The sequence below is a fragment of the Osmerus eperlanus genome, chromosome 13 (genome assembly GCF_963692335.1).
Source record: "Osmerus eperlanus chromosome 13, fOsmEpe2.1, whole genome shotgun sequence".
In the NCBI taxonomy this organism is placed as follows: Eukaryota; Metazoa; Chordata; class Actinopteri; order Osmeriformes; family Osmeridae; genus Osmerus; species Osmerus eperlanus.
The window spans coordinates 9844489-9871772 of record NC_085030.1 but is presented as its reverse complement, the minus strand read 5'-3'; the positions used below and the strand labels follow the sequence as shown (position 1 = coordinate 9871772).

Genomic DNA, 27284 nt, shown 5'->3' with positions numbered 1-27284 from the left:
GCATGTGTGTGCCGCCACACACACCACACACACACACACCCCCTGCTGCATCTCGCCCCTGGTTTAATCGGGGGTGTGAAGTGGAGCCGAAGAGAGGGGATGGAGGAAGGAGGGGTGGAGGAAGGTGGAAAGAGAGGGAGGAGGGGTGGAGGGAGGGATGGAGTGAAGGGGAATGTGGTAGTCAGACAATATCATTTCATTACTGTGACTCCATCAATTACCAAGTGTCTGAGTGAACCACCTGATGCCTTTGATTTGATGCCAGTTTTGACACACACACACACACACACACACACAACACAGACACAAGCATTCTTTTTGTCACAAACACACAAACACAATCTGTCTCCTACTGTCTCTTTCACCCCCCTCCCCCCTACACACACACACACACACATAGACACTCAAACATAGCAAGATCCTGTTTCACAGCACATCCTGTGTGTCACGACAAATGTGAAGGACAGGTAGATGATTTTGAAGGGCCCTGGTGTCACCAAGCTATTTCCCAGCTTGGCCCCATACCCAGGCCCTTTGTAATTGGGGAGCTATGTCTCATCAGGACTCTTAACTCTGTCACAGACATACGCAAATTCAGAGAGAGGAGGAAGAACAGAGGAGGGGAGGGAGGGGGATTAGCTACACAGACCTCAGGGAAAGCGCTAAGGGGGTGGAGAAAGAGGAGAGAAATAAATAAAGGGAGGTGTAGAGGGAGAGAAAGAGAGAGTGAGAGAGAGTGAGAGAGAGAGAGAGAGAGAGGGGAAAGGTTATAGTGGATAGTTCTTGAGGGTGCAGAAGTGAGGGCTGAGGTGTTTGTGGGCAGCCTCTGGAATGATATTCATCAAGCTAGGCTGTTTGTGAGTTTTTTTGTTGTTGTCATTTTATTTAGTAAATGTACATGAATAAGCAACCACAAAGGACTACATGAGATAAGATAGGACATCAAAACAGTCAGTCGACAACTGACACCCCCACCCACCTCCCTCCCCCCACCCCCACCTCCCTCCCCCCACCCACCTCCCCATACCCCCACCTCCCTCCCCCCACCCCCACCTCCCTCCTCATACCCCCACCCACCTCCCCATAGCCCCACCTCCCTCCCCCCACCTACCTTCCCATACGCCCACCTCCCTCCCCATACCTCCCTTCCCATACCCCCACCTCCCTCCCCATACCTCCCTTCCCATGCCCCCACCTCCCTCCCCATACCCCAGTGCAATAATACAGGCATGCTGATGTCTCTCATTTAGGCACTTGAGTTTCCTCCTAGGCCATCTTTGGTCACAGTCATTTTATGAGGGCTTCCGAGTGGATATGAATCTTGTATTTTTTCTCTTCTTTCTCTGTGGTTTCAGACTAGTTCCGTGAGTGTGTGTGTGTTCTGACAGGTTTGGTTTTACATATCTTATCAGGCCTTAGAGATGACCAAACGATGACCAAAACCTGACCACATCATGGGTGGTCACTTGACTGACCTCTTAACAAGTCAACATTTGCACAGTAAGTCAAAACACAGTAACACTAGCTTATACATCACATTATACCCAAGACTCCACAAGAAATATGACATTACTCACATGATTCACCTGAAAACAATACCCTATCGTGCATTGGTGTACAATATCCAGTATTCAGTCATCTGTACAGTGTATTGCAAAGACATCGTGATTTTGTTTTAGTTTGTGTGACTGACTTTATATTAATTTACTTATTTCTCTGAAAGTCTTGTAAAAATAGATTGATTTGTCCTACCGACCTTTGACTAAGTTATAAAAAAGCTTCTGAACCTGTTTCTGGTTGTTTAAATTATGGATGTACATGTTATAATGTATGAATTGCAAAAACCGTGTGTGTCTGTGTCTATGTCTGTGTGTGCAACACTAAATGCCATTAACCTTCTTAGGCAGCCCATGTGGCACCCCCGCTGGTAGATTAATACTGTATATAATTATCCTCTTAATCTTTTTGCATTTCACAAACACTAATCCAGCTACACACACCCCTTTAGGTAAGATTTGGGAGCTAAGTCCTCACATAGTATTTGGCAGTGGGGAGAAACAGTCCTCGTTACCCATGCAAAATATTGAAAGATCCAACAACAGGCCACTTTCGCACTCAGAACAAACTTGTTTAGAACAACACAATAAGAACATGGAAATATTGAACACGGATTCTTGAGTCTGGAAGAGATAGAGCTTTGTGTGTGTGAGCACAATATGGGTGCATTCGACTGTGTAGCGGAGAAACAGTGTGTGTGTGTGTGTGTGTGTGTGTGTATCTCTCCCTGCCTGTGCTTGTGTATCAACTGTGCACCCGTTTCCCAGGGAGACCGGGAGCCAAGGTGTGACTCATACATTCATCACAGAATGTCTTCAATATCAGGAGAATTATTATTTTGCCACAAAGGGTGGATAATTACCTATAATCATACCACAGACCTCACACAGACGGAGCTGCTATGTGTGTGTGGAAAAAGACCTACATGATATATTAGTGTTGGTCTAGGTCTAGGTCAGTGTTGGTGGTTTTTACACAGTGTGTCCTTTGCTAGACCAGGCCAGTCTGTGTGTGTAGATGTAAAGGATAGGGCTGGTACAGTAGGGTCGAACCTCCCTGTGGTATATAGTAGCTGCAGTAGCTTGGCTCGGCAATGTAGGAGGCGCTGTGCTCGGCCAGGTATGGCGCGGGCTGGTAATAGCAGGTCACATGGTCCGTGTTGGGGATAATGTTCTGTTCTCCCAGAACCCTCAGCGCCAGCACCGTGATCATGTTGAGCGTCTGCCGCCTCTCGTGTCCCATCAGGCACACCGTGCTGTCGTCGACGACGCGCCGCAGGGTCATCAGGTACTGATACTTGCTCCGCTCCTCGCCGATGAAGTGATTCCTCAGGTAGGACAGGATCTTCCTCTGCTGTTCCTGCACGTCAGGGAAGTCGATGAAGAAGCGCGAACACATGTAGCGCTCCAGCGTCTTGATCTGGGTCTCGCTGGCCGGGCGGTAGTCTCTCACCAGCAGGTTGCTGTACTTGAGCAGACCCCCACCCCGGATCTCCTCCGGGTTCCGTGTGGCAATCAGCCGGTACCTCAGGTGATCCATGGCGGCCTCAAAGTCCCCATACATGCTCTCTGCCAGGACCTCCACGACGGGCAAGCCACTGGAGGTGCGAGGGATGGTTTTCTGCACAGGCGTGTTTCCGGATGCCTTTGGGGCCTTGCTGTCCACTCCAGACACCTCTGTGGAAGCTGAATCATGTGTCCTACCTGGTAGATGGGCCAACTGAGCCAGGGGGACTGAGGAGGGGTTGAAAGTGGCAGGTGTGAATGAGGCAGTCTTTAAGGCCTGGGGGGAAGGCAGGGCCTTTAGGGACATACTATCTACTATCAGGGTGTCCTGTCGAGGCAGGTTTGGCTGAGAGGATGGCTGTGACAGCTGTCTCTCAGTCCCTGTGTTCTCTGACGAAGGCTCCGGGGTTGAAGACAGGGAAACACAGGGTATAGATTCCACTGTGTGTGCCGGCTGAGCGAAGGAGAGTGGAGGAGAGGGGGAGAGGGAGAAGGCTGGAGAGGACGGAGAGAGGGGAGGAGAGGGAGGGGAGGGGCAAGAAGGGGTGGGGGGAAGAGAAGGAGGAGAAAATTGAAGGAGAGAAGGGGAAAGGGAGAGAGGGGGAGGAGAAAGGGAGAGAGGAGGTGGGGAGAGACGGAAGGGTGATGTAGGGCAGATGGGAGGAGGGGTGAGGGAGAAAGGAGAGGGGCCAAAGCTGGAGGAGTGAGGAGGACTGGGGGGAGGAGGGGTGACACTGATAGGAGGTGGGGTAAAACAGAGAGGAGGAGAAACAAGGGGAGGAGGAGGGCTACGGGTAGGGGGAGGTGTACGAGGAGGACTCTGGTCGGTGATTGGCTTGAGGGAGGGAGGAGGTGCAATGCAGAAGGCAGGAGGGGGAAGGGAAAGGGAAGGAGGAGCGAGGCTGAGGGGGGGAGGAGAGAGGCAGAAGGGAGGAGGGGTGAGGGAGAGCGGAGGAGGAGTGAGGCAGAGAGGAGGAGGGGCGTCAAGGCTTGTCAATCGCACCTGGGTCTCGTGCTGTGTGACATGAATTACAGGTTTCACTCTGCTGGGGGATGAAGATGACTCCTCGGACAACTGAATGTAGATGTCTCCATCATCATCATCATCATCATCATCATCATCATCATCATCATCATCATCATCATCATCATCATCATCTGCCTCCAAGGTGGGTGTATGAGTAGTAGTGTCAGAGTGTGTGGTGGTGCCTGTGTGGCTAATATAAGTGTTTGTGAGCATGTTTAATAAGTCAGGGGGTTCTGACTGCAGTGTTCCCTCTGAAGCATTGCCTGAGGGCTCAGAATGGTTCTCTGTCACAGACGAGTCACCAATCATCTGGGCGGAGTCTGACTCGGAGTCTGAGATCTTAGATGATTGTATCTCTGATGACAGATCTCTGAGGACCTGAGAGATTGAGGTAACATGTAGTGCTGCAGCATTCAGGTCCAGAGTTGGTTGTGGGCAAGTGTTGGTGTTAGGTTCAGTTGTAGGATTAGGATCAGGAGTGAGGATAGGGTCAGGAGTAGAGCTAGTGTTAGAATCAGGTTTAGGAATAGGGTTAGGGTCAGGGTTGGAGTTTATGGTAGGGTTAGGGTCAGTGTTGGAGTCTATGGCAGGGTTAGGGTCAGTGTTGGAGTTTATGGTAGGGTTAGGGTCAGTGTTGGAGTCTGGGATAGGATTAGGATTAACCTGAGAGGTTAAGGCAATATTTGTTGTGGATTGTGGATCAGGGACAGCACTGCGGTCAGTGTTAGGTAAAAGGTCATGGTTGCCGTGAGGATCTGTTGCTGTGGCAGGGTTAGGGGCAGAGTTGGCTGGGATAGCGTCAGGGTTGGGATCAAAGAGAAGAGTTACATCGGGAGATAAAGAATGGTCAGAGTCAGGACTGAAATTAAAGTTGGGCTCAGAGGAGTGGTCAAGGTTATGGACGTTGGCTGGGTCAGGGATAGATGCGATGTTTGGGGATACCTTACGGCACATCCTCCGGGGGGGTTTGGGAGAGGAGTGCTTCAGGACCACCATCTGAGACAGCCTGGGGGCTTTGGAGGGGGGAGGGGAGGGGGACTTCCTCTCCAAGGCTTGGTTGGGCAGGGTATGTGGAGCATCCTGAGGATCGGTTGTGTTTGTTGTATCTAAAGACTTAAGGTCTGTGTGTGTCTCTGTGTCTGTGTGTGTCTCTGTGTCTGTGTGTGTCTCTGTGTCTGTGTGTGTCTCTGTGTCTGTGTGTGTCTCTGTGTCTTTGTGTGTCTCTGTGTCTGTGTTTGTGTCTGTGTCTGTGTGTGTCTCTGGGTCTGTGTGTGTCTCTGGGTCTGTGTGTGCCTCTGTGGCTGTGTGTGTCTCTGGGTCTGTGTGTGTCTCTGTGTCTGTGTGTGTCTCTGGGTCTGTGTGTGTCTCTGGCTCTGTGTGTGTATCTGGGTCTGTGTGTGTCTCTGTGTCTGTGTGTGTATCTGGGTCTGTGTGTGTCTCTGGGTCTGTGTGTGTCTCTGTGTCTGTGTGTGTCTCTGGGCCTGTGTGTGTCTCTGTGTCTTTGTGTGTCTCTGGGTCTGTGTGTGTCTCTGTGTCTTTGTGTGTCTCTGTGTCTGTGTGTGTCTCTGTGTCTGTGTGTGTCTCTGGGTCTTTGTGTGTCTCTGTGTCTTTGTGTGTCTCTGCGTCTGTGTGTGTATCTGTCTTGTTCTGTTCCTCTGCCTCTGAATCATCTGAGTTCTGTGGGATCGTAGACTCAGCTTTGTAGCATGGTCTCTCCTCTGACACATACTCACTGCCCTGCATCTCACAAATGCAGGCACAAGTCTCTGACTGGTTTGGATCTGTTCCCTCACTGGTGACTCTTGTGTCAAGAAGTCCTTCTACTGGTGTCTCTGGTGTCTCTCTGGTATCAGCCCAACACTCAGAAATATCCTGGTCTGAGAGTTCATTCTGGTCTGAGAGTTCTATGTGATCAGACAGGTCTGTCTGTTCTGAGTGTTCTCTGTGGTCTGAGTGTTCTGTCTGAACTAAGAGATCTGACTGGTCTAAGGGTTCCATCTGCTCTGAGTGTTCCATCTGGTCTGAGTGTTCTGGCTGGTCAGAATTTTTCTTCTGGTCCGATAGTTCTGTCTGGTCAGAGTGTTCCGTCTCTTTTGAATGTTTTGTCTGGATGAGAAGTTCAGTCTGGTCTGAGTGTGGTTCCTGGGCTTTGAGTTCCGTCTGGTTTGAGAGTTCTGCCTGGTTTGAGAGTTCTGCCTGGTTTGAGAGTTCCGCCTGGTTTGAGTGTTCTGTCTGGTCTGAGTGTTCTGTCTGGTCTGAGTGTTGTGTCAGGACTTGGATTTCCTTTTGGTCTGAGAGTGGCTTCTGTGCTGTGCATCCTGTCTGCTTTGTGAGCTGTGTCTGGTCTGAGTGCTCCATCTCCATGTCCTTATCCCTGGACTCCACCCTTGAGGTGGGCAAAGACACAGACTCTTTGCTCTGGTTGGCTGAAGACTGCTCCTTAGGCTCCAGTCTATTGGCTGCCTGCAGTGACTCCTCCTCCAGCAGGTAGCATTCCAGCATACGGTCCAAGATGATCTGAAATGAGTCCACGCTGAACTCAAACTGCCGTCTGAGCGTGCTCACAAACTTGAGTTCCAGGTTCTTGCCGCTGTTGTTGGAGAGGGAGATGAGGCTCCAGCGGTCGTGTTCGGTGAAGACCTTGACCATCTTCTGGACATAGGCCTCCTTCATGGTGGAGCTGCTGATCCTCTCTCTGTTCACCCCTGCAGGTAGACACTCCAGCAGGCAGCCCATCACTGTTTCCTTTATCACCTGGGGGCAGGGGCACAAAGCGAAGATCAAGAGGATGAGAGTAATGCAGAAATGGGTTCATCCCTGGATACACATAGCGCTGAAATATTGTTATTATTACCCTGTCTAATGTTGATCTTATAAAACATATAATGTTGCATTGTATTATATAGTATGAATATCATTATTTGATATTGCAATATCTGAGTGTGTAAATCCTTGGGTCCCCGTCGTACCTGAAAGTCTTCCTGCCTCGGAAGCTCCACACCAAAAATGATGTCCAGGTCTTTGTAGCTGGTCCCGTTGTCTCGGACCAGAACATGGCTGGCAGTGGATCCATTCAGACGTACGTCCCTCACGGTGATGCCCTGTGTCTGCAGACGGGTGCGGACCGCCGCAATGATGTCACGGGGCCGCAGCTCCAGTGTTGGGAAATTTCCACGGCCGTGGATGGGAACCACTTCGGACAGAACCTGATCCAGGACCTCCACCTGCTCCGCAGTCAGGTGGTGGAACCGCTGAGCGGTGCTCTGATCCGTCATGCTGTGGGAGAGGATGGGAGGAATGAGGGAGGGAGTGACACATAGAAAGATACAGACGAAGGGAGAGAGACAGGTGGAGAGATAAAGGGAGGAAGGAAAAAAGAGCAAAAGTGTGCATAAGTGACAGATAGAGAGTGAGAAAGAGAGAGAGAGAGAGAGAGAGAGGGGGGGGGGGGAGCCCATCAGAGAGAAATAGGTAAAAAGAGATAATGTTATATAGTTCATGCCTGCTTTATGGTACAGGTTTATGGCAGCTACATACACTGTTGCTTAGCAGCTCATGAGATGGGAATAGTGAACAAACACTCTGTCTGTTTTCTCTATCTCTGATGACTACTTAGACATACAGGAATGAACAAGAACCATCCTGTTCTAGCCTAACCACACTCAGCTCAAAGCGGAGAGCTGAGCATTTTTGTAGAAAAGTCACACTGGTTGGCTTTTAAGTGCCCACAGTCAAACAGAAACAACTTTCCTATCACGGTGCCATTTCTGCTTTATCAACACAAACACGCACGCATACACACACATTCATGATCTCACGGCCCTCAGCTGTCTGTTTATCTGACAGCTTCTCTACGAGCCTTGTGTTGTTGCTGTGGCGAGCAGATTGACAGGAGGATGTGTCAGATTATGTAAATGAGTTTGGCATAAACAACACCCTGCTTAGATTCTCCAAGTTATGTTAATCAGTTAGAGATTCCTAACCAACCAGGGAAGAGTGGATCATAATCATGTTAATCTGTCCTGTTTTGTTATGTATCTTGATAATTCATGTTTTCATACTTGTACCATTTACTTGCTACATGTTTCAAATCTTGGATTACCTACCATAAAACCACGAGGTGGGCGCAGAAATGAATTCAGTGTTATTCACATCACAACAATGAATGTTATCTCCACAGTATAAACTCAACACTTAAGACATGCCTTGGGGGTCTTGTTCACGAGTGAGGGAAGGATGGAGCGTGAGATCGACAGGCGGATCGGTGCCACGTCCGCAGTGATGCGGGCTCTGCATCGGTCCGTCATGGTGAAGAAGGAGCTGAGTCGAAAGGCGAAGCTCTCTATTTACCAGTCGATCTACGTTCCTACCCTCACCTATGGTCACGAACTGTGGGTAGTGACCGAAAGAACGAGATCGGGAATACAAGCGGCCAAAATGAGTTTTCTCCGCAGGGTGTCCGGGCTCTCCCTTAGAGATAGGGTGAGAAGCTCGGTCATCCAGGAGGGGCTCAGAGTAGAACCGCTGCTCCTCCGCGTCGAGAGGGGCCAGTTGAGGTGGCTCGGGCATCTGATAAGGATGCCTCCTGGACGCCTCCCTGGTGAGGTGTTCTGGGCACGTCCCACTGGGAAGAGGCCCCGGGGAAGACCCAGGACACGCTGGAGGGACTATGTCTCTTGGCTGGCCTGTGAACGCCTCGGGGTCCCCCAGGAAGAGCTGGTGGAAGTGGCAGGGGAGAGGGAAGTCTGGGCCTCCATGCTTAGGTTGCTGCCCCCGCGACCCGACCCCCGGACAAGCGGAAGATGATGGATGGATGGACTTAAGAGATGCACTAAGTGGCGCAGAAAGTATGAGGGGAGACAGAACGAGGTTGTGTTTATGGCTTGTGTTCTTTCCAGGGGAGTAAGGGTTAAGCAGAGTGACTCATCGCAGGCAAAATGGATTAATCACACCAATGTCAATAATTAAAGACACATGTGTCTGTGCTTAACCCTATGCTGCACATGTATGTACAACATCATCAATATCACTCCTACGCACTTTCAATGCTTGTGTGCACACATGTATATCCTTTCATGTCTACTTTGTCACACACACTCCTTCTCATACCCTCTCATTCTCTAATCTCTCTTTGCTGTACATTAACACACACAGGCAAACTCAGTGGTCTGCCAGTGCACATATCAAGGCTTCCAGTCCAGATGAGTAATCATTCTAATGAAAGCTATTGTGATATGCTATCAGCTGAATTTTCCTGTCTAAATGCTCTGTCACTCATACATGTCACCTATCTCCTCCACACTCACAGGCACACACGCACACACACACACACACACACACACACACAAACACACACACACGCACACACACACACACACACACACAAACACACACACACACACACACACAGACAAACACACACACGCACACACACAAACACACACGCACGCACACGCACACACACAAACACACACACATACACACAGCCTGTTAGCCTTGTCTGTCCATCTCCATCTATCAGATTAGACAGTAACCAACCCGGTGGCAGTTGGCACGGAGTGTGTTTGGTAATACGATTGTGTTGTTTTGTTTGGTCAATAGCTACACATTATGGGACCGTGAGAGAATTTTGTGAATCATTCTGAGTGTAAAAAACCCCAGTTTGAACCCGTTGCAGAGGATACAAGATTGAAGATACATTTGTTTTAAGCATGTTTGGGTATGACAAAGCAGGACGGGGTGAATGGAATTCATGAATGCAGCATCGAAAAGTACTGGTTTTCAAAAACCACGGAGATTAATCTTTTCATGTTAGTCTCAGGATGTTTGGCGAAGTATTGTTAATTAAAGTGCTGAACGAGAAGACCAAGACAGAAACGAAGAGATAAGAGAAACAACATGTTGTGAGGAGAAGAATCGACACACACTGCGGGGTTTTGTTTTCCTTTTACCTCCCGTGGCTCCCCCGCCCCTCTCCCGCAAACAACCCGGTGAGTCATCCGCGCGCATTTTCGCCCCTCCGCGCCTGCGACACGCAGACAGAGAATGCTTGTAGCCAACGTTAACGGAACGACTGCTGATTAGCCTTCAAAAGGTCAAACGGGACTGTGCAATATAAAAGAAAATCGAACGGACTGAGAATAGTTTATTTTAAACTCCTCGCGCCCAAACTGCAAAACAGCTATGCTCATTAGAAAACAACTAAAGCAGTGTGCCTTTTCAACTCTTCAAAAACTATTTTCAGATATTCATTCATATTGACATTCATCAGAATCGCCTACCATGTCCAAGTTTCGTAGTTAGACCGTTCATTATAAACTTAATAGTTGCCATATCAATCTGTTTGCATCCATCAAGTCTCAAACAAAAGTGTAAAAATGCACATAGCACACCAGTAAAAATCCTGTAAAACCCGTAAAACGAAAATGCCCTAAAATGTAACTGATGTTGTAACTCACCTGTTGCAGTGGCCTTTTCGAACCTTCTTTAGTTGAATCGGTATTCACAAGCCTCAGGTCCAATTAGTTTTGTTGGGTTGTGGACTGGTGATGTGAATCTGCTCGTCTGGAGTTTCGTCTGAGAGGGTCATTCGGCGTGGAACAAAGCTTAGAGCTCACTGGCGCTGTCCATGGAGCGCGTGGTTCTGAAATGAAACTCTTTAGCTTCTCGTTCTTGTTTTCTACCCCTGCTCCCCCCTTCTTGCTCAGAGCCTAGCGTAACGCAGTTTCCATGACGACCTGCCGTCATCCTGTTTGGGGTGGTCCAGCCATAGGCACAGAGGGTCCAGGCAGGCACATTGGCCAACACTATATTGTGCGGGGGCTGGCGAACTACAGGTGTCATGAGTGGGTGCACCAACAGCCTTGCGGTCGGTTTTAAGTAAAAACGTAAGGACATTGATATCCATCCGCTTCAAAAATCACATTTAAATGTTGCCTGATTATATCAACTATTGAGAACGGTAGGCCTAAAATATTTGAGAAAACTCGAAAGAAGCTTTAGCATAATAATAAAAAGGTAATTGTTGTGCCCCCCGTGGGCTACACACACATACAGTCCCAGACACACACACGCACATATAATCACGATGCAGTGTTGTGGCCACAGTGAATATTGTATCAGGCAAGAGGGTGAGTCATCCCTGGCTGCTATGTCCCGTGATGAAGCCAAGACTAAACGCAGACCAAATCATCAATCTACCCCTCCTCCTTCCTGCCACGTAAGCAGCCCCCTCTTCTGCTCTTTCCCTTTATCTCTCCTATCCCTCCCTCTTTTCCTTTCATGGTCTCCCCCCAGATCTCAGTCTAATGGAGGATGTGGCCTACTGGAGAATTCGTAAATGGCAAGGAATCACTGGACAGTACGCCCACGCGTCAAAAAAACACGGCCGCTGAAGATGAATGTGCCAGTTGAAAGGTCACTTTACCATAAATAAAAATGACGTCACTAGACTTGAACAACAACCGACCGACAGAACATTCTATTTTAAAACTGCTTTGGACACGCGCCCTGGTGAGCCCTCCCGAATGATAGTGACGTAAACTGGGCTAGCACGCCCTTGAATTCGTTATCGTCTCATGACGTACATCTAATGTAGCCGGAAGTGTCAATTACAAGCGTCCCGTAGAACCAAAACAAACAGAGGAAGAAGCATTGGATGGGCTAGTCTTTACTTTTGATGTTTCTGGACACATACGGGGCATACATAACTGTAATCAGTTCAACAGAGACACAATGTCGAATATGGAGAGTATCCTTTCATGAGCTCTACACAGGCGAACGCTGAATCTGCCTGCTGCAAGTTGTCTCACGTTATTTGCTTACAAACTAGTTAGCTATAGCCTAACAACAGTGTAAATAGTAAGTAGCTAGTTAGCTAGCTACCTGTCATTGAAGCTTGCCCTGGATGTATCGACTTACATCTTAGGGAAGTTCTGTCCCAAGTTATACGATACATTTATAAAATTGCCAGCTAGCTAGAAAGGGATCGATGTAATCGATGGGTTAGTTTGACAATTAGTAGGCTACTGCCTACTATAGCTTGTAAGCTAAATTTGAATGGTGAATAGGGTGCTTGGCTTTGTGACTAGCGTGCTAGATAATTCCGTTAATAGTCGTAATGTTTGAAAACGTTTTGCTGACATGTAATGATGTATCATGAAGATTAACATGGCACTATATTTCTACTATAATTTTAAATGCCACCAGACTACCCCAAAAAAAGATAGATAAGTGCTAACAGTTAGCTATTTACACCAGACCTCTTTGCAAACCCTTAACTGACTACACAGAACACCTCTTCAACCTTAAATTTGCTGCCAAAGAATTACAACGCAACTCAAAGAAATGTGACAAAGAGGAAAGGGCAGAGAAGGGCAAAGTGAAGAAGGTGAAATTAGACACACTTCGTTATCATATACTTTTAATTAATTGAGTTCACTCTATTGATCCTAAGTACAAAAAAAACATAAAAGCAGCATCTGGTAGAAATCACACAAAGTGTAAGCAGATATGCAGTGATAAAGTGTTTTTTGGGTGTGTGTGTGTGTGTCTCTCCTTGTTATTTTCCAGGCGATCCAAAAAGGCAACACTGAGGTTGCCAGGATCCATGCGGAGAATGCCATCCGTCAGAAGAACCAGTCCATCAACTTCCTAAGGATGAGTGCCCGTGTGGATGCGGTGGCAGCGCGGGTTCAGACTGCCGTCACCATGAACCAGGTAGATACATCAAGAGGTCAAAGGTCAAGTAACACTCCCATGGTTGATTAAGGGTTTGAGAAATTAGTAGGAGACTTGCCAGAGATAATCAAATGGCAAACTTTTTCAACCTTCTCCCAAGACCCAGTACTGCCATTGTCAGCTCATAACTCCCATGATATTAGGATGATATGCCCACAAATGACCAGCTAGATTTAAAGTCCTGATGACCTAAAACCCCAAACTTCCACCTGAAACAGGAGCCCTGGTGAAGGTAGAGCACCATCTAGTGGTACAATGGTGGAACTGCACAGGGACAGTCTTGCCATTTAGCAGTCAGCATCAATATCGTCTGGTCAAATCTTTGTTGTTGTGTTTTCAGGTCACCAAGTCCATGGCTGGGGTTGTGAAGTCTATGGATGCCACACTGAAGAGCATGAATCTGGAAAAGGTTAGGAAGGATTACACACACACACATTCACACTCAAGTCAAATATACTGCTTGTATGTGGTCTGTGTCAAGGACATACATGTAAATGAGGCAGGCATAAGAAGTATACCTCTCTCTTCCCTCTCCATCTGAAGATCTCTGCATTGATGGATACATTTGAGCACCAGTTTGAGACCTTGGATGTGCAGACAGCTCAGATGGAGGACACGATGGGCAACACCACCACCCTGACTACACCACAAGTATACACACACACGCCAACTACTGTCACTTAGAACCATGAGAGGCCAGTGAGAGAAGTATATCGTCTGATCATGTCTGTTTGTTCATTGTTCCTCAGAATGAAGTTGATCTGCTGATGCATGAAATGGCTGACGAAGCAGGGTGAGCACAAACACAGACCCTCTCTTCCTGTCTCCCTACATACACAGACTCTCTCTTCCCGTCTCCCTACATACACAGACTCTCTCTTTCTGTCTCCCGACATACACAGACTCTCTTCCTGTCTCCCTACAAACACAGACTCTCTCTTTCTGTCTCCCGACATACACAGACTCTCTCTTCCTGTCTCCCTACAAACACAGACTCTCTCTTCCTGTCTCCCTACATACACAGACTCTCTCTTCCTGTCTCCCTACAAACACAGACTCTCTCTTCCTGTCTCCCTACAAACACAGACTCTCTCTTCCTGTCTCCCTACATACACAGACTCTCTCTTCCTGTCTCCCTACAAACACAGACTCTCTCTTACTGTCTCCCTACATACACAAGTGGGATGGCGCGGTTACAGTGTGTTTTGTGTTGTGATGTTCAGGTTGGATCTGACCATGGAGCTCCCCCAGGGCCAGACTGGTTCAGTGGGCGCTAGCGTGGCATCGACAGAACAGGTACACACACACACACACACACACCAAAACACACAGACTGTATCCAAAGAACTCCCTACTGTACATTCACATGTTCTTTGACTCACCTGCAGAGCTTTTGCGTGTGTTTGTTCGTCGTTTTCAGGACGAGCTTTCTCAGAGGCTGGCCAGACTGAGAGACCAGGTCTAGACTGGAGAAAGGGAAGGAGGACCCGAGGAGAGAGCAGGATGGAGGAGGAGTGCTCTGTGCCTACAGGAGCCATGATCCCCCAACCACCCCAGGAGTGATTGTGGGCTGTTGTCACTGGTTCAGAGGAGGAGCATGCTCTGTGCTCCCTATCAAGTACTGTCACATCATCACATACAGTGGTAGTGACAACAATGGCCAGTCCTGATCTGCCCCCCGTCCCTCCTCTCAGTTCCACCCCTCCCTAAAAGATAAAAAAAGCTATGATCCTCACACTCGTCACCATATCAGTATTGAGTTGCACATGTTTATTTAATCATATTTAATATTTATTTCCTTCAAATGTCGCCTTAGTTACGGCGTCACAAACGGCTGTACATGCCCCCGGAATGTATCCATGCATCCTCAAGATATGCCCACATTTTTAATGTAAAAAGAAAAAAAGCCAATGACAAAGCATGATGAAATACTTTGGAGGTTGAGGTGGATGACGTCACTAGTGCTCCTGTTGGTATGCGTTGACGTGGCATTGAATCGACCTTCCAAGTGTTTCTTTTTGTGTTCCCTCTGCGTGGCTCTGAGCTTTGTGTGGAGAGAAAATCCCATCCATTGTTGATCCTCTGTCCTCATGTCAGCTCAGCTGAAAAGCTTTTCTGTTCTCATAGGACTAAAAGTCAATAAAGAGTTTTTAACATTTACTATCGCTGTGTGGATCCTCTCTCTGCCTTCACAGCTGCGTACTCATCTAAACCCATCCCTCTCTTTTCTCTGTCCTCTCCCACCTCTTTCTCCATTTTTTCCATCTCTCCCCTCCCCTTCTTCTCCTCCAGCGGAGAATAGATGAGAGGTCAAAGGTGTCACCTGTAGAGGAAGTGGCTGTCCGTCCCTCGCATGCCAGCGCCTCAATACACACACACACACACACACACACACACACACACACACACACACACTGGTAGACACACACACGGACACACACACACACGGACACACACGCACATGCCTAGCCCTATTATCTCCCTAGGGGAGGCAGGACTCAGCTGGGAGCCATTACAGGTGCTGCTCATGTGCGCACACACACAGACACGCCTAAATACACACATACCCTATGGAACTCAAGTAGGGTGACACACCACCACCCCTGACCCTGGAAAAATGGTGCCCTGCCCAATCATCATCACACAGACACAATCTAATGTCTGCACACACACTCACAAAATCCTCACACAGAGAATAACTCAGACACCTACACACTCACTCACACAATCATCACACAAACTCATACAACTATACACAATCATCACACAGACAAACTCACGCACCTACACACACCTAATCATAATCATCAGTGGCCCCTGACAGACAAAAGTGTCCATTATGCTCATTACAGCAGACATTCTGACGAGTTGTTAGTCAGAAATTCGGCCTCTCTCTGCCCTCATCTCTTCTAATGACTTGAATGACCCTGAAAACGTCTTTATTTTCCTTTGACCAGAGTGCTCCAACACCTGTCAATCATTCTGTCAGGAATAGGCATGACTGATGTGAAATTCCTCCAGTCATCTCGTTATGTTTGTACAAGCTATGATATAACTATTGTTTAACAATGTTAGGTATTGATTATTCATTCCATGGTCACAAAAGAATGACCCAGATTCTGCAAGTTATAAGCAAATCACTTCTACATGCTGATTTCTACAGACTACTACACAAGTGTGTTTGTGTGTCTGTTCCTGCACTCAGATGCCTTCACCATATGTGGAAGAGTTAGCTCCAGTTTGAGCACCTGGGGATGTGTGTGTGGTGTTGAGATGGACTCGCTGGGTCCTCTTATGCCTCTCTCGTCGCTCTGCAAGCAGGGTAGTGTCCCCTGGCGGCCCTGGGGTGCTGACAGACCTGGATCCGGTGGTCCTCTCCCGGCTGCCTCCTGCATCACAGCCCACCATGGTGTCTAGTGGCTGGGGGAGAGAGATGCTGAAAGGCCCTGGGAGAGTGACTTAGTGCAGCACAGAGTACACATCCGCTCTGAGCCCACCAACTGGAATAGCACCTCGTTGTCAGCCACACACACACTCACACGCTCGCTGGTATCTGATGAGCCCCATTGCAGCGCTTCCCTGGCTACTTATGAGAGAGCCTACTGCAGAGGAAGATTTAGAATGACGGCCAGAGCCTCAGGAAGCTTGTCGGGCCAGAGTACTGTTCCTCAACTCTGCTCAAATCAAGTCTCTATCACTCTTTCTCCCTCTTTTGGTGGGAGAGACGTCTCCCCTCCTGTCTGAAACATTCAATTACTGCGTGTGAGGGGTCAGGTCAAACACAGGAAGCTGAGCTGATTGGTTCTGCTCGGGTATCATCGGGCATGTGTGACCAATCGCTGCTGCCCAGGGCTTTGCCCATTTTCACCTGCCGCCATGTTAGTGTGTGTGTGTGTGTCCAATTGTTCCAGCCCAGGGCTTTCCTCAGTTTCCACTCACCTCTTGACCATCGTTTCCTGTCAGATGTGTTAACGCTGCTTTTAATCAGTTTTTTAACTGCCTGACACACACACACACACACACACACCATATTACAGCTGGCCCCATCAGTCCCGCTTTACCAGAAGACACTCAAACAAGGTTAAACAGTCTTGCTTACACTCCTAGAATGGAAACCCTATTAACACACATACACATACACCTGATCCTCCTGACCCTCACCCCTCAACTCACCCTCCTAACCCCCCATATCCCTCCCCCTGACCGTCACCTAACCTCACACACCTCTAATATTTCTTACAGCGTCACCGTAACAACCCAACAACCAGTGAACACTGACTTGTTGCCCTCGCTACTCATCTCTGCAGGAGCTGTCCGACCCTCTGCTTGACTTTCCATCTGTCACTATGAGTGTGTGGATGAGAGTGTGTGTGTGCGTGTGTCTACTGCATTGGAGGTTCAGGGATCAGAGGTTAATTAGGTGTTATCCTCAACACATAGCTGATGACAGGAATGCCTTCCTGATGAAATCTGGTGAGGGAGGCCCAGAAGGAGAGAAGCAGAAGAGAATGAGAGGGAAGAAAGGTGTAAAAACATTGCAAATAATGTTTGGAAAGGAAAGCTTGTTTTAATTCATGGAAAAAAATATGTGTGCTTGTGTGTGTGTATACATTTGGATGGGCATAGGAGAAATTCATTAAGCAACTGGACTGGGCTAGTATGTCTGCACGTTCTGCTAAATGATATGGCCAGTGTGTGTGTGTGTGTGTGTGTGTGTGTTTGGTTGAAGGGATCTGGCCAGGTTTGTTAAGCGATATGTGTGTGTGTAGTGCATATGGTAAAACACTCTGCTGTTCTGCTCTTAGTCACACTCCCGCGTCTCTAATTGAATTAGCGTTGACAGCGCTGTGCCGGCCGCGTGTGTGTGTGTGTGTGCATTCTGGGGGTGCAGCCAGCCTGAGGCCAGGGTGTGAGTGGTGTGTGTGCGTATCTATGCGTCTCAGGATGAGAGCAGAGGCCTTCCCCCTGAAATCAATTAACCGAGTAGGGTCTGAGGCTCAGGGGGTGAGAGGGGCACATCCTGTGGAAGGTAGCCCAGACAGACAGCACCATCTGGGGCAGCAGGCGAGACGACCCTGGGCTGAAACATGAAAGACCCAGGCCAAGGAGAAGAGGAGAGGAGTGCACAGGCCAGCACTAAATCACTGGTCTCCTTTCCACCCCTAACCATCGCCCTATCCCCTCTGCTGCTATCTGATACATGGGCTCAGGAGCATCCTATCTCTCTCTCTTTCGCTCTATCAGTTTCCCTCGCTTTATCTTTCTCTGTCTCAGGAATGATAGCCTGTCACACACAGGAAGCAGGCAGAGATGAGGAGCATTCATCAAAGAGAGAGAGAGAGAGAGAGAGAGAGAGAGAGAGAGAGAGAGAGAGAGAGAGAGAGAGAGGAGCGAAAGAAGGGGAGAAAAAAGAGAGAAGAAGATAGAAAATATATAACGTTTCAGATTAGTGTCCTACCAAACCCCCCAAAACTGATTTCTGATGCAAGAGAAAGTCGATATGGAAGATTGTTATTACAGGCACACACACACACATAGGGCCCGAGTGATAGAACATACCAGGTTCATAGATTCCAGGAGTTGGGATGTGTGTGAATGTGATAGACAGCCAGGGTCAGAGTGTGTGTGGTGTTTGTTGGTTTTAAGCAGAGTGCTGACAGCTCTCTCACCAAGGCCTGTGTGTGTATGTCTGTGTGTGCGTGTGTGTGTCTGACTGCAACTAAAATTACAACTCTGTACCTCAGTGGACGTACCTGTTACATTTGTAGAGAATCATCATTAGACAGGGCAAGAGTGTGTGTGAGGAATCTGTATGTGTGTGTGTGTGCAGGTTTGTTTGTGTGTGTATGGAGTATGAAGGCTGCTTAGTTCATTAACACTCCTTCTGATGAATGACATGACATCTGAGTGTGAGGCCTCAGTTGAGAAATTAGCAAGGAAACACATACACACACACACACACACACACACAGAGAGACCAGGTGCTAGGCCACATGGTAAAGCCATTGCCTCTCCACTCACCTGACCCTTGCTTCAATATTACTTGAGCCAGGCGGTCTACACATGCCTGACCAACACCCTAATGACCTCTCATCCCCATGACACACACACATACACACACACATACACACACACACGGTTCTGTCATCAGTTTAATGACAAGCACTTCAGAGAAGGATCCCAGATATTTGGGCAGTGGTTGGTAGTCAGTGAGGTTTCAATGAATGAAGCATCAGATGAGAGATATGTGTTCTCACCTTGTAGTACAGGAGAGTGTTGGAGAGAGGAGAAGGGAGGAGAGGAGAGGACCTACTTGAATGAGACCACTAGTAAGACAGTGGACATCAGTTTATTGGCTGGTAGCAATGCGTTTGATAGGGCAGCAGATGATTTCTTAATAAACTGTTAAACTGCCCTTGCTTTTCACATTACTGAGCCAGTCTAATTCAATTTGAGCAACATCTGGTTTCACTTTTAACTTTACAGCTGGGCTCAGTCACATCCCATAAGCTGACCTGATAAATAACCAGCTTTTATTGAGTTTGCAGAGAAAATAGCATCCAGTATAAACTCATGCACCAACGATGCACCAGAGACAACACTGGAGGGCATGGAGTTGCACTGAAGCTGGACAGATAAGTGTGTGTGTGTGAGTATGCATACATGCGGGGGTGTGGTGTGTGCGTGCGTGTATGTATGCATGTATAAACGCATGTGTGTGTAGCAAATACCTCATAGCTGACCAGTGTGTGTCTCTGCTGGTGTATGTTAATCTAATGAAGAGAGAGTATATTTACACGTCCCCCTCATTCAGCCAGCTACTCTCCTGTTTCAGGATGCTGTTTCACATGATTGGAAACAAATGACTCTGGTGTCTGCTTTCCCTCCCAGTGCCACCTGTCAATCATACTGGGAAAACTTGCAGTGCCTACTTGGCACAAAGTGAGTGATTCAGTGTTGTGATTTGATTTAAACCACCATGTTCAACGTGATTATGTTGACACATTATCAAGCACATTACCAACTTGTTAACCAGGCAAGGGTTGATATAAGATTATTCAGTATGACAGTGCAGTAATTCATGATTTATAAATGTGATTCTAAACATAAATATTCCAACATAGTAATCTTTGTTTTTCCTAGTTGCCTGTATGTGTGTGGAGGGGCTGGGGGCGAGGGAGGGGGGGGGGGGGGTAAGGTTCTAATGAAAAGCATGTTTAATCCTTATTTACCGCTGGAGGAAAGACACTGTGGCAGCTCACAGACCAGCACTGGCAGGTGTTCTCATTTGATTACATTTAGCGATTGTGACAACTTTGTTTCCTGACCTTGATTCTATGAGCAGGTGCACAGCTACATTGAGGCAGGCTGGTATGAAAGCAATTAGTTTAATTGAAAGATCACAGAATTAGTGGGAGTTTCTAATCGGTGTTCTTTCAGCCAGTGTATGCGGAATTGTATAAAATGACTGACACTATCGAGTTACCGAAGCCGATTACTGCTGTCTACGGACAAAGAGGAGGCTGTTTGATATCGACGCACCTGACCCCTCAGCGAACAGCGAGGCCCTCAATTAGCTCCTTCCTGCTATTTCCATGTCGCGCACACGTTAGTACGCTGACTTGCACGGCCGTGACAAGTAAATTGCTGTTTGGTTTTGACCGTTTGTCGGGAAACGGGCCATTTCCCCCGCTTTGGCTAAGCCGCAGTTCCAACAGTGGCACAAGACCGACAGACGGAGGGAGGAGGGATTCTTGGTTTTTAGTCGAGCTAAAGGCAATAATTATCACATCAGAGAGTCAACAACTGGGCGGGTGTGTCTCTTTGGTTTTACAAAAGAGAACAGCAGTTTAGTGGTTGCCTTGAGGAATTCTCAGCGTCAGTGTTCAATTTTCTGTTCCCTGTGATGCATGGTATTGAAGAACTCTCAGAGGAAGACAGAGGCAACCAGAGACAGCCGCTGGATCAACAGTCCTCTTCAATAACATAGGTCAAGAGCAAAGCTTTTCAGGATAACCAAACTGGTTCTGTAGGTTATGCAATAGTGGTATACAGTAGGATATCGTATTTGATCATGATGGCACACAATCCCCCTACAACACTGGTGACATGCCAGCACAGGAATATAGCCCAACATTTCCTCAGTGCTATTGCTGCACAGGACTGTATTTTATCAAGTATTGTACAGAATCCCTCGGTCAACCTCATACTTCTCTGATTAGCCTTGTTATTGCTAATAAAGTTTAGTAATGGAAACTGGCTGGCCGGCTCTTACTCACTCCAGCATCACACAGACATGGTGAGATCATAACCAGTCAAGGGTGGCCAACCCACACATAGGCACCCAACTGAACTCTCTGTCATCGGCTATCTGGATCTCAGAACAAAAATAAGAGTTCAGTTTAGAGGAACCTACCTTTAAGCATATGTGGGACTACTTACACAGCGAATAGGAAATTCAGCATCTGTATTGTATACTGTGCAGTTCTGTATGCAAAAGGAATGCAATTAAAATGTAGAAGTTATGTAATATATAGTTCCTGGTGTTATAATTTACTGTTCGATAAACACAGTTGAAGGCAAATAGTTTACTCATTCATGTTCTCTACATGTATAAAAAATATATGACATGGATGCTGTGTACCCATGAGTCACATGGCTTATGTCTTCCTTTTAAAAGGCACTTCTGGTTGTTTAAACCACAATAACAAACTCTATTTGTCAGTGAGTTCATGATACTTGGTTCATTGACTTGGTGCTCAAAAAACACTTTTATAGTCCATTGACTTTTGTAAGGAGTAAAGACGTGTGTTTCCAAGATGGTGCTCTCTTTAACTCCCATCTAGTCCTGTGGAAACATATGGCTGAGTGGGCATTGTCTATAACTTAGTTCAAATCCATTGCATGGATTAAGTGCATCACCTGAACAACCATCCAAAATGTGTCATGCTCACATGTTCTCTCACTCTGGTCTGTGAGAGAACCTCCACATACTGCAACTGTCAAGTCCTTTTGTAACCCTGAAACGGACTCACCGAAGGTGAGTCCGTTTCAGGCTAGCTGTTCAGGCAAGGTCCAGGCTTAGTTGGTGAGAGGCTGAGGCCTAGGTGGCAGGGTGGAAGGTTAGCACTGTAGTCAGAGGCAGTGGTTGGTGGTGGGATGCCAGGCTGTCTGTAGGTGCCCTCGAAGGCAGTCTGTGGTGCCCTCGGCCAGCTTGGCGTGGCGAGAGAGCGCGGCGAGGTGTGGGTTCATGGGAAGGCCGTAACGGTAGAGGCAGTAGGAGGCACCGGCAGCAGAGTCAGGGTGGTGGGGGTGGTGAGGATGTGGAGCCCGGGGACTCAGAGGGCTCTGCAGGGGAAGCAGGCAGGAGGGGGCCCCTAAGGGCCCCTGGAGGCACAAGCCCCTACAGTAGGAGGCTTTCTTCCCCTGCAGCGCAGAGAAGAAGGATAAGTCTGAGAGCGGGGGCAGAGGGGGCAGCCCCCTCAGTCTGCCTCCTTCAGGGGAGGAGAAGGCCCGGGCTGCTAGAGGGGAGGAGGACTTGCAGTAGAGGGGGAGGCTGAGGCTGTGAAGACTGCCCTCCTGGCAGGAGAGGGAGAAGGGGTGTGCAGGAGGAGGGCAGGATAAGGGGATGAGGCTCTTCAGGGGCAAGACCCCGCTGGCTGACATCCCAGAGTTTCCTGCTCCGGACAAAGAATGCAAGATGTTGGTATTGACATCGCAGTAACTGTGTGATTGATATTGTTTTCATATCCCTTTGATGGAGAATGTTAGTGCAGGGTTCTCCAGTACCTTGTAGAAGGTTGAAGGGCTTGAAGTCTAAGCTCAGGGGACTCCTCCATGGGTAGGACTCCAACAGTCCATCTAACACCCCCCTAAACACAACCATGCACGCACACACAGCCATGTACAGAAAGAGGGTTTCACCAATGTTTCCCTACACATCATATAACATCTTTGAAGATATTTTCTCAAGTAAGAGTGCCCGGTTTTTAAAACACTTCATGCTATAAGTTTCATTCTAGAAGAAAACAGTTAAATAGCTATGTGGAAAACCATGCCTGGCCCAGTTCAACTCAGTTTACTGGGTTAAAAAAGTTTAATTATTGAAGTGATAAAATATTAAATTTCTCACACTAAAGCCATGTGATGAAGTAGTAGCTAAAGTACAGGCTATGAGAGTTCTGTGGGTTGAGTAAGTGTGAGGGTTCCATAATTTTTATGTTTGTTGAGGAACAAACATCATCCTAGAGGTATTGTTGACTGTATGCAGAGATAAACAATGAACAGCTACATGTATTCAGAACCTACAATTGCAAAATAAAACAAGTCTTTGTCTCCTGCCTTCATTATCTACTGCTACTAGTGTACCTGTTCCTTCCAGGGTCTCTGAAGCCTTTTGCAAATGGATTCCTGTCAATCTTCAGCTTAGTTATCTAAAAAGAGAAAGGAGAAGAAAATGTTTGTTGGAAGCACCTGTAGACATGTTCTATTCTAGAATTCTAGATTTATTGTTTATATTGAACAACACTAGCCCTATACATTTCGGCTATACCCTTTTCCAGGTAGCTAGTGAGCCAGAAGTGCAGAACGAGTGTGCTGGTCTTTCATTGACCTGTAAAACTAACAATGACTTCAGTTTATGAGAGAGTATATGGCAGCATAGACATCTCCCTCTGGGACTCCATCTCCCAGCAGCACCCTGGGTAGCCGCCATGTCAAACATGGACGCTGAAGCAAGGACTGGTTATTCAGAGTTTTATGTGAGTGTTCAGTCCATAGTGAGTGAGTGTGTATATGTGTGTGTTTTATACACAGATTTAATGGCAGTGAACTCCTGCAGTCGGCCCAGTCACAGTCCGTTACTGTGTTTCTGTAATAATACGTTCTCTGCTCGTAAAATGGACCCTGATGAAAAGAGTTGGCAGTCCCCGAAGAAGGCTCTGTTACTAGAAGAGCACCAGCCAATGGCAGGGTCAGCTACCCTGCACACACACATTCACACACACACACACACACACACACACACACACACACACACACACACACACACACACACACACACACACAGAGAGACACTTTGGCCCTCCTGCATACCTACAGCCCAGGACCTGTATGATTTATGAGCCCATGTAGACCACAGTGAAGTAAGGCCTGCTGCAGCCATACCCATGTAAGAGGAAAGTCTTGTACACTGTTGGGACAACAGCGATACAAGGCCGGCAGTGGTGACAGCAATATCATAAAGTATGTGGAGTGTTTCAGCTTCTGAAACTGGAGATCTGCTTTCTGCATGGCACTGAATCATAGTGTAATATAGATTTACAGTTAGGGCCTTTATTTCGTTTTCAAATTAAATACTAACTTTAATCTGTTTGAGGTTTTAAGATTTAAAAAAATATGAAATTAAATTACATTGTACCACCAAATGGCAGTTTGGAAGTATGGTATAGCAGAATGATGTCCATTAACTGGTAGTTACGTTGGTGCACACCTGACATGATGAGAGTGTCATACCTGTTGATTCTGATAGGCTGTAACGGTGGTGAACTCCGTTTCTTGGAAGGAAAAAGTGTAGACGCCTTCGGCTGGGAGCGACGGAATCTGGGACAGGTCCATTCGCTGGTCGTGCAAGATCACATGAACGCGAGGTTTGTATTTGTGCATCGACTGAAGTATTATCTGTATCAACAGAAAATATAATATCATTAAATTGTGATTGACGTTATTGTAAAACTTTATGTTGTTTAAATTATTGAATGTTAGATGTTTCTGAAGAGACAGACTGGAATTTATTGGAATTACGCACATGTCCTTTATCGTCCATTTCATTATTGGTGAGTTTGACGCGGTCGAAACTGATTATTTGGCGCATCCAAGTCTCTCCAGCGCACGGGGAGTCCGGGTGCACGTATAGGCGCGGAGCGATACAGGAATGATCCGTGTTTCCCGCCACCATCCACTGTGAGCTATGATACACATACCTGGAAAGAACACACATTGAAATTTGATCTGGTGATTTGTTAACAACGTGCTCACTTTTTCAAGATGTCCTGTATTGATGCATTATAAATGACTGCAAACAGAATATAAAATGAAGCGCAACCCCAAAATATGGCTATTTGCTCCATGTTTTCTGTTTTTGGAAGAAAACAATGTATTAGTCAAAGACTCACTGTTAGCCACACGCACAAACACTCTGACTCACCTGTAACGTTTGGAGTCCACTGGCATGATGTCCATTGCGATATAATACTGCTGGCAGGGGTCTAGGTTACGCACCTTCACGCGCACAGACGGAAACATTCTCCTAGTAAAAGGCCAACAAGTTTTGTTATTATTTACACATTAAACTGTAAATACCCTTCAGACCTACTATTTAGTAAGAATTATAGTATCAAAAACAGGCATTTTGATTGTAGGGCTGTAGGCCTATGTTGCGCAGCGCATTGCGGGTGTCACAAGATGGCACCTTTTAAGTAACAACTGTCAAGGTGAAGTTTAACTTTTATGGCCAGCGGGACATTTTTTACTGATTTACGGCGTTGGTTCTAACAACTGAATCTAACAATTCAGTTGATATAGCAGCTATATTATAGCTGATAAAACAGGCTATAGGAATGTTCACAATAATAATAGTAATAATACTTATAATAATAATAATAGCTTAATAATAATAATAATAATAACAAACTTGAATAATTCCCACAGAAAAACGGTATTTAACTGAATAAAAGATAATAAAATAAAAGATTTCAAATTGGCTTGCTATTCATAATCTACAACCTACAACGACAATTTTTTTTCCCCCAAACATTAAGATAAACTTGTAGTCGTCAGAATATTTCACTCAAATGCCCCCTATTCACATTCTTACATTTGACATTCAAATTTAAATAGTTTTTATATGTAATTTCATCCTTAAAAAATAACATAACTACAATATAGAACTCGTATTTTTCTTTAATGTTTTTCGGAATGTGCCCATTAAATCCTTAGGGAAGCCTAGTTGTAATAACTGAGAAATTGTATTATTATTGGTCCTAAGGAATCAGTTTGCAATCAAATATAATATAATTGTTAGTGTCCCATTTTCATAAGTTAGATACTTCTAAATGCTGCAGCCTACATGTTGGTTAGCCTAGTTAGGGTGAGAAAGCTTGTTACCTGCCAGCCTTGGTGATGATCATCTCTGTCCCGATCTCATGGAATCGGTTCCACAACTCTGAACCCTGCAGGTCTACCCGAACATCTCTGCCCGGGTGACACATACTCTCTCCCGGCCCCCTGGTCTCTTCAGCCAGGCCGGGCTCGTCCACCCCGACTATCCGAGGCTCTTCTTCTGGGTCAGACCCAGGCGTCATCGGTGTAGAACGTGCCTTTTTTCTGGGGTTCGACGGGGGATCTTCAACTGTAGAAAATGGCGTTTTAATTGCATATAGCAACTCTGTAGCCTACAAATGTGTACTGCTAAAAATGCATAATCTAATAACCTTCTAAGCAACATTTTAGAAAACGTACCCATATAAAACTACATGTATCCGTATCAAGGCCTAGGCTACATCGTGATAATTAATCCCTCTATCAATTTAAGAAATTGTTAATTGTAATCTTTAGGAACAAAACAAGAAAAACATTTTTAAATGACATAACGTAATTGTAGCCTATGTTTTACTTAGGCTACAATTACGTTTAGTTAGAATTATGAACATCTTTCTTTATCATGTTCAAATACCCTATAGGCCTACATGGATTATTGAACTAAACTCAAAAGATTAATTGAGTCGATATCCATTCTGGATTGTCGTTTTGACTAGATAACAAAAATAGATTGGGTAAAAAAAAGTTAAGCAAGCAGATTTTATGAGAGGTCTACTAACCATAGTCTTCTGAGTCGTGAATTATGGTTCCTGCATCGGTTGCGGTGTCTCCCATAGAGCTTGCTTCTTTCTCGTTCTCCACTTTCATCCGCTTGCAGCTTTTCCCGACCAGCGCCTCCACCGAGAACGCATGGGCTCGTGAGCTCAGACCCTGCATCCCGGCGCAAGTCAATCTCCTCTTTTGGTGTCCGTCTGAAATTCGTCGAGCTGTTTTCCGGTTTATCGCCTCATCCAAGGACTCGGTGCGTCAGCACCTCAGCATCTCTCCTTGAGGGTCCGTGACGCGACTAATTGGCCCTGTGTGTTCCCAAGTCTCCAAGGTGCGCGCGTGCCTCTATGAATCCCAGATTGTTGTCCCACTGTTTCCGCCTCTGTCTCCCTTACACAGCTTCAATCTGTTTCTGACAGTCTCTCTGACAGTTCCCGTGTTTCCCTTACTGTCCCAACGCGAACGCGTCACCAGAAAGAGGGCGGAGGGGAGACCCACGCGAATTCCAACAGTGGGCTCAATAAAACCGCTTTTAGGTCATTTAAGACTGGCAGCTGTTGATAGAAAATTCATGATGGATGCAATTCGCT

At 46.8% G+C, this 27284-nt stretch overlaps 3 protein-coding genes across 4 annotated transcripts; 1 reads left to right on the top strand and 2 right to left on the bottom strand.

The window, feature by feature from the left end:
• Positions 1-1164: 1164 nt before the first annotated feature.
• On the bottom strand, positions 1165-10927 carry LOC134032394 (mucin-2). The gene is made up of 3 exons (XM_062476367.1): positions 10548-10927; positions 7059-7365; positions 1165-6843 (listed from the first exon to the last, which is right to left on the bottom strand). Exons 2-3 carry the CDS (start codon positions 7362-7364, stop codon positions 2548-2550), a joined length of 4602 nt encoding a protein of 1533 aa, XP_062332351.1. The 5' UTR covers position 7365; positions 10548-10927; the 3' UTR covers positions 1165-2547.
• Positions 10928-11693: 766 nt separating this feature from the next.
• LOC134032393 (charged multivesicular body protein 1B2) lies at positions 11694-14988 on the top strand. 2 transcript variants are annotated; one of them, XM_062476366.1, is made up of 8 exons: positions 11694-11839; positions 12414-12478; positions 12661-12807; positions 13169-13237; positions 13372-13479; positions 13578-13621; positions 14052-14124; positions 14249-14988. In XM_062476366.1, the coding sequence occupies exons 1-8, from the start codon at positions 11824-11826 to the stop codon at positions 14291-14293; spliced, it is 567 nt and encodes a 188-aa protein (XP_062332350.1). In that variant the 5' UTR covers positions 11694-11823; the 3' UTR covers positions 14294-14988. The 2 variants fall into 2 exon arrangements, with proteins under 2 accessions (XP_062332350.1, XP_062332349.1); XM_062476365.1 differs by having other exon boundaries at positions 12381-12478.
• A 6276-nt stretch (positions 14989-21264) lies between these two features.
• Positions 21265-26917, bottom strand: tbx22 (T-box transcription factor 22). Its single transcript, XM_062476409.1, has 8 exons — positions 26706-26917; positions 25993-26236; positions 25034-25135; positions 24635-24809; positions 24343-24507; positions 23197-23261; positions 22618-22700; positions 21265-22505 (listed from the first exon to the last, which is right to left on the bottom strand). The coding sequence occupies exons 1-8, from the start codon at positions 26860-26862 to the stop codon at positions 21964-21966; spliced, it is 1533 nt and encodes a 510-aa protein (XP_062332393.1). The 5' UTR covers positions 26863-26917; the 3' UTR covers positions 21265-21963.
• Positions 26918-27284: the final 367 nt, after the last annotated feature.

Bases quoted from the DNA above. Each gene is read 5' to 3' on its own strand.
- LOC134032394 (XM_062476367.1), bottom strand. From the start codon at position 7,364: ATGACGGATCAGAGCACCGCTCAGCGGTTCCACCACCTGACTGCGGAG. The intron at 6,844-7,058 runs GTACGACGGGGA...CCCTGCCCCCAG, and splicing joins CGAGGCAGGAAGACTTTCAG to GTGATAAAGGAAACAGTGAT.
- tbx22 (XM_062476409.1), bottom strand. From the start codon at position 26,862: ATGCAGGGTCTGAGCTCACGAGCCCATGCGTTCTCGGTGGAGGCGCTG. The intron at 26,237-26,705 runs GTTAGTAGACCT...CATTTTCTACAG, and splicing joins TCACGACTCAGAAGACTATG to TTGAAGATCCCCCGTCGAAC. The intron at 25,136-25,992 runs GTAACAAGCTTT...GCCTTTTACTAG, and splicing joins ATCATCACCAAGGCTGGCAG to GAGAATGTTTCCGTCTGTGC.
- LOC134032393 (XM_062476365.1), top strand. The intron at 13,238-13,371 runs GTTAGGAAGGAT...CTCCATCTGAAG, and splicing joins AGAGCATGAATCTGGAAAAG to ATCTCTGCATTGATGGATAC. The intron at 14,125-14,248 runs GTACACACACAC...CGTCGTTTTCAG, and splicing joins GCGTGGCATCGACAGAACAG to GACGAGCTTTCTCAGAGGCT.